This window comes from Corythoichthys intestinalis, chromosome 7, assembly GCF_030265065.1.
Source record: "Corythoichthys intestinalis isolate RoL2023-P3 chromosome 7, ASM3026506v1, whole genome shotgun sequence".
NCBI lineage: Eukaryota > Metazoa > Chordata > Actinopteri > Syngnathiformes > Syngnathidae > Corythoichthys > Corythoichthys intestinalis.
In genome coordinates, this window is record NC_080401.1 from 57,929,262 (window position 1) to 57,943,942 (window position 14,681).

The 14,681-nt window shown below is 37.5% G+C and overlaps 1 protein-coding gene across 8 annotated transcripts in view; it reads left to right on the plus strand.

The window, feature by feature from the left end:
* Positions 1-13,182, plus strand: part of cc2d2a (coiled-coil and C2 domain containing 2A) — a 50,535-nt gene extending 37,353 nt beyond the window's left edge. For 2 of the 8 annotated variants that reach the window (XM_057841608.1, XM_057841609.1), the window contains 6 exons: positions 1,449-1,562; positions 1,635-1,769; positions 4,612-4,734; positions 4,830-4,888; positions 5,055-5,250; positions 11,879-13,178. In XM_057841608.1, coding sequence (XP_057697591.1) covers positions 1,449-1,562; positions 1,635-1,769; positions 4,612-4,734; positions 4,830-4,888; positions 5,055-5,250; positions 11,879-12,064 — 813 coding nt within the window. In that variant the 3' untranslated portion in view covers positions 12,065-13,178. Of the gene's footprint in view, positions 1-1,448; positions 1,563-1,634; positions 1,770-4,611; positions 4,735-4,829; positions 4,889-5,054; positions 5,251-11,878 lie in introns of all 8 variants that reach the window. The other 6 variants (XM_057841611.1, XM_057841612.1, XM_057841610.1 and 3 more) reach the window with 5 other exon arrangements.
* The last annotated feature ends 1,499 nt before the right edge of the window (positions 13,183-14,681 follow it).

Genomic DNA, 14,681 nt, shown 5'->3' on the forward strand with positions numbered 1-14,681 from the left:
CCCTCAATTTAGTCATGTACCCACAGTTTAGTCATCTGTACCCTCAGTTTATTCATCTGTAACCTTAGTTTAATATTCAGTACACTCAGTTGAGTAATCTGTACTCTCAATTTAGTATTTTTTAGCCTGTTTGGTAACCTACTGTAAAACAAGTTTCCCCTTCTTAGGGGACAATAAATTTAAACCGAACTGAACGGAACTGAACAGTTTTGCAATCTGTAGCCTCTGTTTACTAATCTCTAGCTACAGTTTAGTAATCTATACCTTCAATATAGTCATCTGTACCTTCAGTTTACTCATCGGTACTCGCACTTTAACAATCTCAACACTCACTTGAGTCATCTGTACTATCACGTTATTATTTTGTAACCTCAGTTTAGTAATCTGTACCCTCAACCTAGTTTAGTGATCATTACCCTCAATTTAACAATCTTAAACTCAGTTGAGTCATCTGTTCTCTAACTTTATTAGTCTGTACCCTCAATTTAATAATCTGTACACTCAATTTAGTAATCTGTACCCGCAGTTTTGCTATCTGTACCCACGTATTAGAAATCCGTAGCTACAGTTTAGTATTCCATACCCTCAATTTAGTCACCTCTCCTAGCACCTGAACCATCTGTACACTTAGTTGAGTATTCGGTACCTTCAATTTAGTAATCTGTAGCCTCATTTAGTCATCAGTACTCACAATTTAGTCAATTGTACTCTGTTTAGTCATATGTACCCGCACTTTAACAATCTGTTCTCTCAGTTGAGTCATCTGTACTATCACTCGATTAATCTGTAACCTCAGTTTAGTAATCTGTACCCTCAATTAATTAATCTGTACCCACAGTTAAGCAATCTGGAGCTACATTTTAGTAATCTATACCCTCACTTTAGTCACCTGTACCTTTAGTTTCCTTTGTGTACTCGCGCTTTAACAATGTGTACACTCAACTGAGTAATCTGTACCTTCCATTTAGTAATCTGTACCGACAGTTTAGTCATGTAAACCCACCATTTTAATAATCTGAGCCCTCAATTTAGTCATTTGTAGCTAGTTTAGTAATCTGTACCTACAGTTTAGCAATTTGTAGCCACGGTTTACTAATCTTGTACCCCACAGTCAAGCATTATCTAGCTAGTGATTAGTAATTTATACCCTCAATTTAGTCATCTAAAACCACCAGTTTAATCTGTGCCCTCAATTTAGTCATTTGTAACCAGTTTAGTAATCTGTGCCTGCAGTTTAGCAAGATGTACTACTGTTTACGAATCTGTACCCTCACTTTACTCATATGTACACGAAATTGAGCCATCTGTAACCAGTTTATTTCAGTTGGACATCTATCATTCCATCCCTCCAACTTCAAATAGACTGAACGTCTATTGCTGTCAATAGTGGCTAATGAGTAAAAAAATTGATGGCATCACAATTAACATTATTAATATTACTATTTTAGCAATTCCTGATGTTGCTGGCAGGAGATGAAGAGGAACACGCCGTGTTGTTGTGCAACTACTTCCTATTCCTGGGCAAGAAGGCGTGGCTGATTATCGGCACTGCCGTACCAGAGGTTAGTGTGTACGCTAACCTTGCTAGCCATTCGCTACTTTTTTAATGTATGTATTTTTATTTTCCGGAGCAGGGATTGAGCGCGTACGTGCTGACGTTGGAGCAAGGCCGCTACCTGATCTGGAACCCCAGCAGCGGACAATACTACGGCCAGTACGACACCTTCTGCCCCCTGCAGGCGGTCGGGTGCCTGGTCAACGCTGACAATGTCAGTTCAAAAAAATTTGCCCAAAAATCTCACATATTGTGGTGCAATTTATGCGAAGGTCATCCTAAAACAACAACTTTTTAAACCACAAACTCAGGGTGCGACTTACAGTGGGGCAAATAAGTATTTAGTCAACCACTAATTGTGCAAGTTCTCCCACTTGAAAATATTTAGAGGCCTGTAATTGTCAACATGGGTAAACCTCAACCATGAGAGACAGAATGTGGAAAAAAAAAAACAGAAAATCACATTGTTTGATTTTTAAATAATTTATTTGCAAATCATGGTGGAAAATAAGTATTTGATCAATACCAAAAGTTCATCTCAATACTTTGTTATGTACCCCTTGTTGGCAATAACGGAGGCCAAACGTTTTCTGTAACGCTTCACAAGCTTTTCACACACTGTTGCTGGTATTTTGGCCCATTCCTCCATGCAGATCTCCTCTAGAGCAGTGATGTTTTGGGGCTGTCGTTGGGCTAAACGGACTTTCAACTCCCTCCACAGATTTTCTATAGGGTTGAGATCTTGACACTGGCTAGGTCACTCCAGGACCTTGAAATGCTTCTTACGAAGCCACTCCTTTGTTGCCCCGGCTGTGTGTTTGGGATCATTGTCATGCTGAAAGACTCAGCCACGTCTCATCTTCAATGCCCTTGCTGATGGAAGGAGATTTTCACTCAAAATCTCTCAATACATGGCCCCATTCATTCTTTCCTTTACACAGATCAGTTGTCCTGGTCCCTTGGCAGAAAAACAGCCCCAAAGCATGATGTTTCCACCCCCATGCTTCACAGTGGCTATGGTGTTCTTCGGATGCAATTCAGTATTCTTTTTCCTCCAAACACGAGAACCTGTGTTTCTACCAAAACGTTCTACTTTGGTTTCATCTGACCATAACACATTCTCCCAGTCCTCTTCTGGATCATCCAAATGCTCTCTAGCGAACCGCAGACGGGCCTGGACGTGTACTTTCTTCAGCAGGGGGACACATCTGGCAGTGCAGGATTTGAGTCCCTGCCAGCGCATTGTGTTACTGATAGTAGCCTTAGTTACTGTGGTCCCAGCTCTCTGTAGGTCATTCGCTAGGTCCCCCCGTGTGGTTCTGGGATTCTTGCTCACCGTTCTTGTTATCAGTTTGACGCCACGGGGCGAGATCTTGCACGGAGCCCCAGATCGAGGGAGGTTATCGGTGGTCTTGTATGTCTTCCATTTTCTAATAATTGCTCCCACAGTTAATTTCTTTACACCAAGGGTTTTACCTAGGGTTCTTCCTATCATGTTTTTTTGCTCCCGATCCGATCTCGATCATTTTAGTTTGAGTATCTGCCGATCCCGATCTTTCCCAATCCGATTGCTTTTTTTTTTTTTGCTCCCGATTCAATTCCAATCATTCCCGATAATTTTTCCCAATCATATACATTTTGGCAATGCATTAAGAGAAAAATGAATAAAACCCAGACCAATATATACATTCAACATACAGTAACTAAGTACTGTATTTGTTTATTATGACAATAAATCCTCAAGATGGCATTTACATTATTAACATTCTTTCTGTGAGAGGGATCCACGGATAGAAAGACTTGTGACTTTATATATTGTGACTAAATATTGACATCTTGTGTATTTGTTGAGCTTTCAGTAAATGATACTGAAGGCCATGCCTAAATGCATGATGGGAAGTGGAACCATGACAAATGAAACCATGACTGTACGTAGTGCTACCAATTCATATATCTTCTCTGCGATGGGATATAAGATAAGGTGTTAAATAAAAGATCAATTGCTACCTTGCTTCCTCACGTTGCTTCCCATGATGTTTCTAATCGTACGGAGAGGGATAGTAAGGCTTTAGCCAATTAAAATAAAGCTCCTAAAGCTGCCAAAATTCACTCTATTCATTTTACGCTGCCTTTTAGCTCTCTATATAGGCAAAACGGCGCCATTACAGATGGAGCGCGACAATGCGTGAGTGGGTCGTGCAGCGCATGCATTAATTGTGTTAAATAATTTATCGTGATACATTTTTAGAAAAATTAGTTACTGCCGTTATTCGGATAAATTTGATAACCCTACCTTAAGCCTAAACTAAAGACTCTGGATAAGTGTAACATATCATGTCTGTAAGGTTAAATACAATTAGAAAACAATTTAATTAAAAAAAATATATATTAAAAAAAAGGCATGGCCGATATTTTTTTGCCGATTCCGATACTTTGAAAATGACGTGATCGGACCCGATCGATTGGGATGCTGATCGATCGGGACATCTCTAGTTTTACCTATTGCAGATTCAGTCCTCCCAGCCTGGTGCAGGTCTACAATGTTGTCTCCGGTGTCCTTCGACAGCTCTTGGGTCTTGGCCATAATGGAGTTTGGAGTGTGACTGACTGAGGTTGTGGACAGGTGTCTTTTATACAGACAATGAGTTAAAACAGGTGCCATTAATACAGGTAACGAGTGGAGCCTTGTTAGACGTCGTTAGAAGTTAGACCTCTTCGACAGCCAGAAATCTTGCTTGTTTGTTGGTGACCAAATACTTATTTTCCACTCTTAATTTGGAAATAAATTCTTTAAAAATCAAACAATGTGATTTTCTGTTTTTTTTTTTCCACATTCTGTCTCTCATGGTTGAGGTTTACCCATGTTGACAATTACAGGCCTCTCTAATCTTTTCAAGTACGAGAACTTGCACAATCGGTGGTTGACTAAATACTTATTTGCCACACTGTATACACCAGTATGTACGGTATTTTAATTAGATGGAGGGAAAAAATGTTTGTTGTTTGTTTGCTGGTCACTTTGTTTTTGTTGTAACGTGCCATTTTTGTCGTGGAAGGTGTGGTTGAACATTCAAGAGCACGTGTCCCCAATGAGGATTAGCTTTGACGTGAGCAGAGGTGTCGGTTGGCGCCCCTTTTTCAACCGATTTTTCACGCACCCGGGGCTCTCCAGCGTGCAGGTGGGACAATTTGCCCCGCCCCTTGCCGCTAGACGGTTGTTCGCTCGTGACTTGATGATGTTTTGATGAATAAAATGTCATTTGTTCACACGCAGCCAGAAGAGCTGGTGTACCGGGGCTCGGACAAAACCGCCGCCGTGGAACTTCAAGAGAGGTCGGTTAGGTTTTGTCATATTTTTAACTTAGGCTGCCTTTGACGGCGATGGACGTCCAATCCGTTTGGACAGGGAGGGGCGATTGACACTACATTGCTGACAAAAATATGTTCAATGACATGATGAAGACCTTGTCTTAGAATTTTTTTTTTTATGCCTCCTTAGGATGGAGAAGCTGCTCCGCGACAAAGTCATGGAATGGCGCCCCCAGCGGCCCACTCGTTGGAATCGTTACTGCAGCAGCGCCCTGAAGCATTTCCTGCCCAGTCTGGAGCAGTGCGCCGTGGCGCTCGGGAGCGGCGCCCACGACCTCGCCGAGGGCCACCGACACGAGTTGGAGAACTTGCTCGGCGACAACCGGGTCAGACAACCCAAAATACTACTAGTATTTGAATGCTATATTATTAATCTACTGTACTACTATTACTCATCATTTTTTATCATATTCAGTAGAGGTCGACTGATTTTTGAAAAAACAATTCAGCCAAGTGCCGATATCTAAAGCTGATTTTGTAAGCCGATATTTGAGGCCGATACTGTATACATATATATATATGTGTATATACACATACAGTGGGGCAAATAAGTATTTAATCCACCACCAATTGTGCATGTTCTCCTACTTGAAAAGATTAGAGAGGCCTTTAATTGTCAACATGGGTAAACCTCAACGATGAGAGAGAATGTGGGGGAAAAGAACAGAAAATCACATTGTTTGATTTTTAAATAATTTATTTCCAAATTAGAGTGGAAAATAAGTACCGTAATTTTCGCACTATAAGGCACACCTGACTATAAGCCGCAGCCCACCAAATGTGACACAAAAACAGCATTTGTTCATAGATAAGCCGCACGGGACTATAGGCCGCAGCTGTCCTTACTGTATTATGGGATATTTACACCATAAGATATCAACCGGTAACACTTCATTAGACTGCGGCATCATACGACGGTCAGAAGACCAAATGAAACACCATGAAGCTTTGAACCAATTGGCTGCTAAGCTTCATTTCTTCAAGAAGCTTCATTTGGCCATCACTGCTCCCTTGGGGGAGACAATCAATCTCTTCTGCAACCTGCTGTCAACACTGTTGTTGTCCAACATGCCTCCTAGCATGCATTGCAGCGCAACAGATGTAAATAACAATCAAAATTCACGTTCTGTGCTAATTATTTATTCAGTTATTGTTCCAGTTGTTTCCTTATTGCTAGTTATGTTATTTGGTAACACTTTGACAGTGGCGCCATGAGACTGTCATTATGACATGACACTGTCATGGGCATTAATGAATGCTTATAACAGATGTCATTTAGTGTTATTCGGCAAATTATCTCACTTTTGAATGGATGTAAAAGATCCGAGCTGAACATAAATGGACTTGTTAACCTAATTTGTCAGATGACACTTAATGACATCTGTCGTAAGCATTCAGTAATGCCCATGATAGTGTCATGTCATAATTATGACTGTCTTATGACGCTGCTGCCAAATAAAGTGTTACCAAATACCATAACAAGCAATTAATGAAACAACTGGAACAGTAACTGAATAAATAATTAGCACAGAACATGAATTTTGATTGTTATTTACATCTATAGTGCTGCTATGCATGCTAGGAGGCATGTGTTGCCTATTAATGCCCCCCCCCCCCCCCCCCCCCCCCCAAAAAAAAAAAAAAATCAACAAATAAGCCGCACTGGACTATAAGCTGCAGGATTCAAAATGAAAGAAAAAAGTAGCGGCTTATAGTCCGAAAATTACGGTATTTGGTCACCCACAAACAAGCAAGATTTCTGGCTGTCAAAGCTGTTAATTGGCTTGAAAAAAGTCTATATATCAGTCGCCTTTTATAAGAAAGGTCATCACCCAAACAGTGAACATAGCAGTCCTATTAGATCGTCTAATCGTAAAATAAAAAAATCAATCGGCCCGATATATCGGTCACTTAAAGCCATCACCCAAACAGTGATCAAAACAGATAACTACTTAATCAGCTGTTAATCGCCTTTAAAAAAGTCCACATGTTGACCCGATATATCGGTTTCCTTTTATAAGAACGGTCATCACCCAGTTAACATAACAACAACAAAAAATCGGCCTGATATATCGGTCAAACCTTATAAGAGGGCATCCGAACAGTGAACAAATCAGTTATCCTACTTTATCAGCTGTAGATCAACTTGAAAAAAGTCTATATATCGGCCCGATATATCGGTCTCATTTTATAAGAAAGGTCATCACCCAGTGAACATAACAAAAAATCGGCCTGATATATCGGTCAAACCTTATAAGAGGTCATCCAAACAGCAGACAAAACAGTTATCCGACTTAATCAGCTGTTAATTGGCTTGAAATAAGTCCATATATTGGCCCGATATATCAGTTGGCTTTTATATGAAAGATCATCAAACAGTATTTTTTTAAAAAAAATCAGCCTGATATATGGGTGCAATCTTATAAAAGGTCATCACCCAAAAAGTGAACATAGCAGTTATCCTATTAGATCGGCTGATCGTAAAATAAAAAAAATTAATCGGCCCTATATATCGGTCAAACCTTATAAGAGGGCGTCTGAACAGTGAACAAATCAGTGATCCTACTTTATCAGCTGTAGATCAGCTTGAAAAAAGTCTATACATCGGCCCAATATATCTGTCTCATTTTATAAGAAAGTACATCACCCGAACTGTGAACATAACAAACAAAACAAATCGACCCGATATATCGGTCGAACCTTATAAGTGGTCATCCAAACAGCAGACAAAACAGTTATCTGACTTAATCAGCTGTTAATTGGCTTGAAAAAAGTCCATATGTTGACCCGATATATCGGTTTCCTTTTATAAGAACGGTCATCACCCAGTGAACATAACAAACAAAAATGTTGGCCCGATATATCGGTCAAACCTTATAAGAGTGCATCCGAACAGTGAACAAATCAGTTATCCTACTTCATCAGCTGTAAATCAGCTTGAAAAAAGTCTATATATCGGCCCGATATATCCGTCTCATTTTATAAGAAAGGTCATCACCCAAACAGTGAACATAGCAGTCCTATTAGATCGGCTAATCGTAAAATTTTTAAAAATCAATTGCCCCGATATATCGGTCACTTAAAGCCATCACCCAAACAGTGATCAAAACAGTTAACTACTTAATCAGCTGTTAATCGCCTTAAAAAGAAGTCCATATGTCGACCCGATATATCGGTTTGCTTTTATAAGAACGGTCATCACCCAGTGAACATAACAAAGATATCGGCATGATATATCGGTCAAACCTTATAAGAGGGTGTCTGAACAGTGAACAAATCAGTGATCCTACTTTATCAGCTTGAAAAAAGTCTATATATCGGCCCGATATATCGGTCTCATTTTATAAGAAAGGACATCACCCAAACAGTGAACATAACAAACAAAACAAATCGGCCCGATATATCGGTCGAACCTTATAAGAGGTCATCCAAACAGCAGACAAAACAGTTATCCTATTTCATTAGCTGTTAATTGGCTTGAATTAAGTCCACATATCGGCCCGATATATCGGTTGGCTTATATATGAAAGATCATCAAACAGTAAAAAAAATTTTTTAAATCGGCCTGATATATCGGTGCAATCTTATAAAAGGTCGAACGGTGAACGAAAAAGTTCTCGTACTTAATCAGATGTAAATTAACTCGAAAAAAGTCCATATATCGGTCGCCTTTTATAAGAAAGGTGATCACCCAAACAGTGAACATAGCAGTCCTATTAGATCGGCTAATCGTAAAATTTTTAAAAATCAATTGCCCCGATATATCGGTCACTTAAAGCCATCACCCAAACAGTGATCAAAACAGTTAACTACTTAATCAGCTGTTAATCGCCTTTAAAAAAGTCCATATGTCGACCCGATATATCGGTTTCATTTTCTAAGAACGGTCATCACCCAGTGAACATAACAAAGATATCGGCCCGATATATCGGTCGAACCTTATAAGAGGGCATCTGAATAGTGAACAAATCAGTGACCCTACTTTATCAGTTTGAAAAAAGTGGCCCGATATATCGGTCTCATTTTTTAAGAAAGGTCATCACCCGAACAGTGAATATAACAAACAAAATAAATCGGCCCGATATATCGGTCGAACCTTATAAGAGGTCATCCAAACAGCAGACAAAACAGTTATCCGACTTAATCAGCAGTAAAACAGTTATCTGACTTAATCAGCTGTTAATTGACTTGAAAAAAGTTCATATATCGGTCGCCTTTTATAAGAAAGATCATCACCCAAACAGTGAACATAGCAGTCCTATTAGTTCGGCTAATCGTAAAATAAAAAAAATCACTCGCCCAGATATATCGGTCACTTAAAACGATCACCCAAACAGTGATCAAAACAGTTAACTATTTAATCAGCTGTTAATCGCCTTGAAAAAAGTCTATATATCGGTCCAATATATCGGTTTCCTTTTCTAAGAATGGTCATCATCCAGTAAACATAAACAAAAAAATCGGACCGATATATCGGTCAAACCTTATAAGAGGGCATCCGAACAGTGAACAAATCAGTGCTCCTACTTTATCAGCTGTAGATCAACTTGAAAAAAGTCTATATATCGGCCCGATATATCGGTCTCATTTTATAAGAAAGGTCATCACCCAGTGAACATAACAAAGAAATCGGCCCGATATATCGGTCGAACTTTATAAGCGTTCATCCGAACAAAAAACAAAACAGTTATCCTACGTAATCAGCCGTTAATTGGCTTGAATTAAGTCCATATATCGGTTGCCTTTTATAAGAAAGATCATCAATCAAACAGTAAATTTTTTAAAAAATTGGCCCGATATATCGGTCGCTTAAAGCGATCATCGGAACAGTGAACATAGCAGTTAGCCTATTAGATCGGCTGATCGTAAAAAAAAAAATTAATCGGCCCGATATATCGGTCGCTTAAAGCGGTCATCCGAACAGTGAACGAAAAAGTTCTAGTACTTAACCCTTTAAGGTCTGGGCCTATTTTGTCTGATTTTGCATGCCTTTGAAGTTGCCTTTATATTTCAAAGAAAGAATTGTTTACGATGGCCTGGTTTGGTCCCTTTTTTTGTGACACCTTGAACTTCATGTCCAAACTGTTGTTTCCGTCACTGACCAATTATAAATCATCATTTTGGACCCAAAAAGACCAAAAATTCCACAATCGTTTTGTCAAAATTTTTAATTTTGATGTCCAATTGACAACCAAACATGCGTAACGAACCGTTTTGAAACTTTTTAACATTTATTCAATATGTTAGGATGAACATTCAACCAAAAAAATTTAGAATAAATAGTTTTATATTTGACAATTCAACATAAACAACGGGTATAGCATAGGCGTTTTTTGCCTTTATACATGCTCTAGTCAAAACAGGTTATATACAGCAGACCGAACAGTGAAAAAATATATACCATCTAACACAAAAAGTGTTTAGAGGCCATCTCTTTATGAGTTTAGGTATTGCGGCCCATCACCTGATGAAAACTATGTACACACAATCAAGCTTCTTGAACACACATTTATATACACAAATTGAGAAGACTGATTGTGGGAAAAAATGTATATATATATAACATTGGGGGGAAAAAAAGTATTTTCAAAAATATTTACAATAAACAAGTTAAATTTTTTTTAGGCATGCCACTCCGAAAAGCAGTTTCGTCCTGGAATTCGAAACAGGGCGACATCACACAGCCCACACTTCCATGGGGTGTCGGTCCTCTTTCCACCCTTCCATTTTCATTTCACTTTACTTTCATTGTCACTATGAATGTACATGAAAAAAAGTCAGTATTTATGAAAATAATAAAGTATAAAATAAAAATATATACAGCAATAAATAATCATGGAAATCTATATGTATGACAATAGAAAGAATACCATAGCTGAATATGTGCTACATCCCTAATCTTTATATAGAAAGAAGATCACCACAATTATAAATTCCTGCCTTGGATACACACAGTTCACGTACGACTTTGATCTGATATGCACATTTTATTATTATATACACAAACACACACTTATATTGCATCAAAATTAACTTTGTCTTGCAATATCAAAAGAAACTTTCAAAAGAAACTTTTTCAGCATAAAAAAAAAAAAAGAGTGAGTTTGCTTACCTCTGCTCGTCGATGGCGTCACCCACGTGTTCATATCCGTCACTATCTTCACTCGAGGACTCTTCCGAAGAAGACGATGATGACGAATTTGGACCATCCTCTTCCTCGAGTTGATCAAATAGCACAATTGCTTGCGCTAAATTTAGTTTTCCGTTCATTCTCAAAGTCACACAAGGTCACTGCTCGATCCAAACGGCCGTCGGCTCGCCACCTCGCTGCTTCGGAAAACTCCTCCCTCTCGTTCGGTGGAACCTCGCACGGCAGTTATATTTATTTAAAAAACGCATTTTGTGCTTCCACTGTGACTTCGAAAGGGTTCGTTTGATTTGTGTTTTTTTCATGGAGCTTCCGTTTTGAAAAAGGACAAGAAATGATGGAAATATAGACACAAACAAATGATCCATGCAGCGTTTTAATGTTTTTTTTGAGAGGACAATAAAACTATAAAACTTAAATGACAATATCTCACGTTTTAATTGGTCGATTGACTTCAAATAATAACGAGAGTAAACCGCAACTTCCGCACTTTAAAACGAGACCAACCAACGGCATGTGGGTGACGTATTTAAAACGTGAGGGCGCTTCAAAGACGACGTGCGCTGAGGACGCGCCGGCGCGTCCTTCGACTCTCAAGGGTTAATCAGATGTAAATCGACTTGAAAAAAAGTCCATATATCAGTCACTTTTTATAACAAAGTTCATCATAACATAAGAATTACCCTATTATATCGAGTATAAATTGGCCAATCTATTTTTTAAATAATTGATCAGTAGCCGATATATCGGTCGACCTCTAATATTCAGGGGACTGACAACTCCTTCATTTTTGGATTTTTTCTTAGATATCAGGGTTCCCGCTACACATGGCCTTCTCGGAAATGGGCCCCATAGTGGAGGCGGTGCACAGCACGGGGGTGCACACCATCCAGACGTCCAACGTGGAGTTCGCCCTGGCCGTCTACGTGCACCCGTACCCCAATAACGTGCTGTCCGTCTGGGTCTACCTCGCCTCTCTCGTGCGCTCCTGATTTTACTCTTGTAAAGAAATATATTTTTCTAATCTGCTTTTTCTGAGGTGAGATGCCGTAGATGTCCAATCCATTTGGACGGGGAGGGCTGAGGTTGAATTGATTTTTATATGTATAATTTTTTTATTTTACATTTTTGTCATTTGAACAAAAAAAAATGGGACAGAGTGATATATATATATATATATATCTTTTTTTTTTTAAATTTAACAGCTATGCAAATTAATTTATTGGCCGCCAATGACGGCGATAGATGTCGAACATATACGGACATATAATTGTCGTCAATGGCGGCCAATAAGTTAATTTGCAAAGCTGTTTTTTTTTTTCCCTTTTAATAAAAAAATGAAGAAAAATATGAAAATTTGTTCTGAACTAGTAAATATTTTAGTTTTTGATTGTTAAAAATTAATGGTAAACATTTTTTATTTTACATAAGAAAAATTGCAAAATTAAAATTTTTTTATATTTTTTTCCCAAATTCAACTTTAAAAAAATATATAACTAGGGCTGTCAAAAGTATCGCGTTAACGGGCGTTAATTTTTTAAAAATTAATCACGTTAAAATATTTGACACACATGCCCCGCTCAAACAGATTAAAATGACAGCAAAGTGTCATTTCCACTTGTTACTTATATTTTTTGGGTGTTTTGCCGCCCTCTGGTGGCGCTTGGGTGTGACTGATTTTATGGGTTTCAGCACCATTATAGTTATTGACATCAACAATGGCGAGCTACTAGTTTATTTTTTGAGTGAAATTTTTACAAATTTTATTAAAATGAAAACATTACGGGGGGTGTTGATATAACATTTCTATAACTTGTACTAACATTTATCTTTTAAGAACTACAAGTCTTTCTATCCACAGATCGCTTTAACAGAATGTTAATAATATTAATTAATTAATTAATAATTTACAGAATATGGCATATTTATAGATGGTTTGAATTGTGATTAATTACGATTAATTTTTAAGCTTTAACTCGATTAAAAATTTTAATCGTTTGACAGCCCTAATGAAACCCCCTCTTAATGTTTTCGTTTTAATAAAATTTGTAAAATTTTCAAACAAAAAATAAACTAGTAGCTCGCCATTGTTGATGTCAATAATTACACAATGCTCATATAGCTGAACCCCAATAAAATGAGTGGCACCCAAGTGCCAGCAGAGGGCGACAAAACACCAAAAAAGACAAGTAACAAATGGACACGACACTGTGCTGTCATTTTAATCTGTTTGAGCGGGGCATGTGCGTTAAATGCGTCAAATATTTTAACGTGATTAATTTTAAAAAATTGATTACCGCCCGTTAACGCGATAATTTTGACAGCCCTAATATTTTTTAATTCAACAGCTATGCAAATTAATTTATTGGCCTTCAATGATGGCGATAGATGTCGAACATATATGGACATATATTGTCGTCAATGGCGGCCGATAAGTTAATTTGCAAAGCTGTGAGAATTTTTTTTCCCCTTTTCATAAAAAAATGAAGAAAAATATGAGAATTTGTTCTAAATGAGTTAATATTTTAGTTTTTCAGTGTTAAAAATTAATAAACTTTTATTTTACAAAAGAAAATTTGCAAAATTAAAAAAAAAAAAAAAATGAAAATTTACTGTTTTTGCATTTTTTCCCCCAAATTTAACTTTAAAAAAAAATCTATAACGAGGGCTGTCAAAAGTATCGCATTAACGGGCATTAATTGAGTTTTTTAAATTAATCACATTAAAATATTTGACGCATTTAACGCACATGCCCCGCTCAAACAAATTAAAATGACAGCAAAGTGTCATTTACACTTGTTACTTATGTTTTTAGGTGTTTTGCCGCCCTCTGCTGGCACTTGGGTGCGAGTGATTTTATGGGCTTTAGCACCCATGAGCATTGTGTAATTATTGACATCAACAATGGCGGGCTACTAGTTTTATTTTTTGATTGAAATTTTTACAAATTTTAATAAAACGAAAACATTAAAAGGGGTTTTCATATAAAATTTCTATAACTTGTACTAACATTTATCTTTTAAGAACTACAAGTCTTTCTATCCATGGATCGCTTTAACAGAATGTTAACGCCATTTTGTTGATTTATTGTTATAATAAACGAATACAGTACTTATGTACAGTATGTTTAATGTATATATCCATCGTATCTTTCCAACAATTTACAGAAAAATATGGCATATTTTATAGATGGTTTGAACTGTGATTAATTCCGATTAATTTTTAAGCTGTGATTAACTCGATTGAAAATTTTAACCATTTGACAGCCCTAATTAAAACCCCTCTTAATGTTTTCGTTTTAATAAAATTTGTAAAAAATTTCAAACAAAAAATAAACTGGAGGCTCGCCATTGTTGATGTCAATAATAATTATGGTGCTGAAACCCGTAAAATCAGTTGCACCCAAGCGCCAGCAGAGGGTGGCAAAACACCAAAAAACATAAGTAACAAGTGGAAATGACACTTTGCTGTCATTTTAATCTGAGCGGGGCATATGCGTTAAATTATTTTAACGTGATTAATTTTTAAAAATTGATTTCCACCCGTTAACGCGATCATTTTGACAGCCCTAATATTTTTTAATTTAACAGCTATGCAAATGTATTGTCC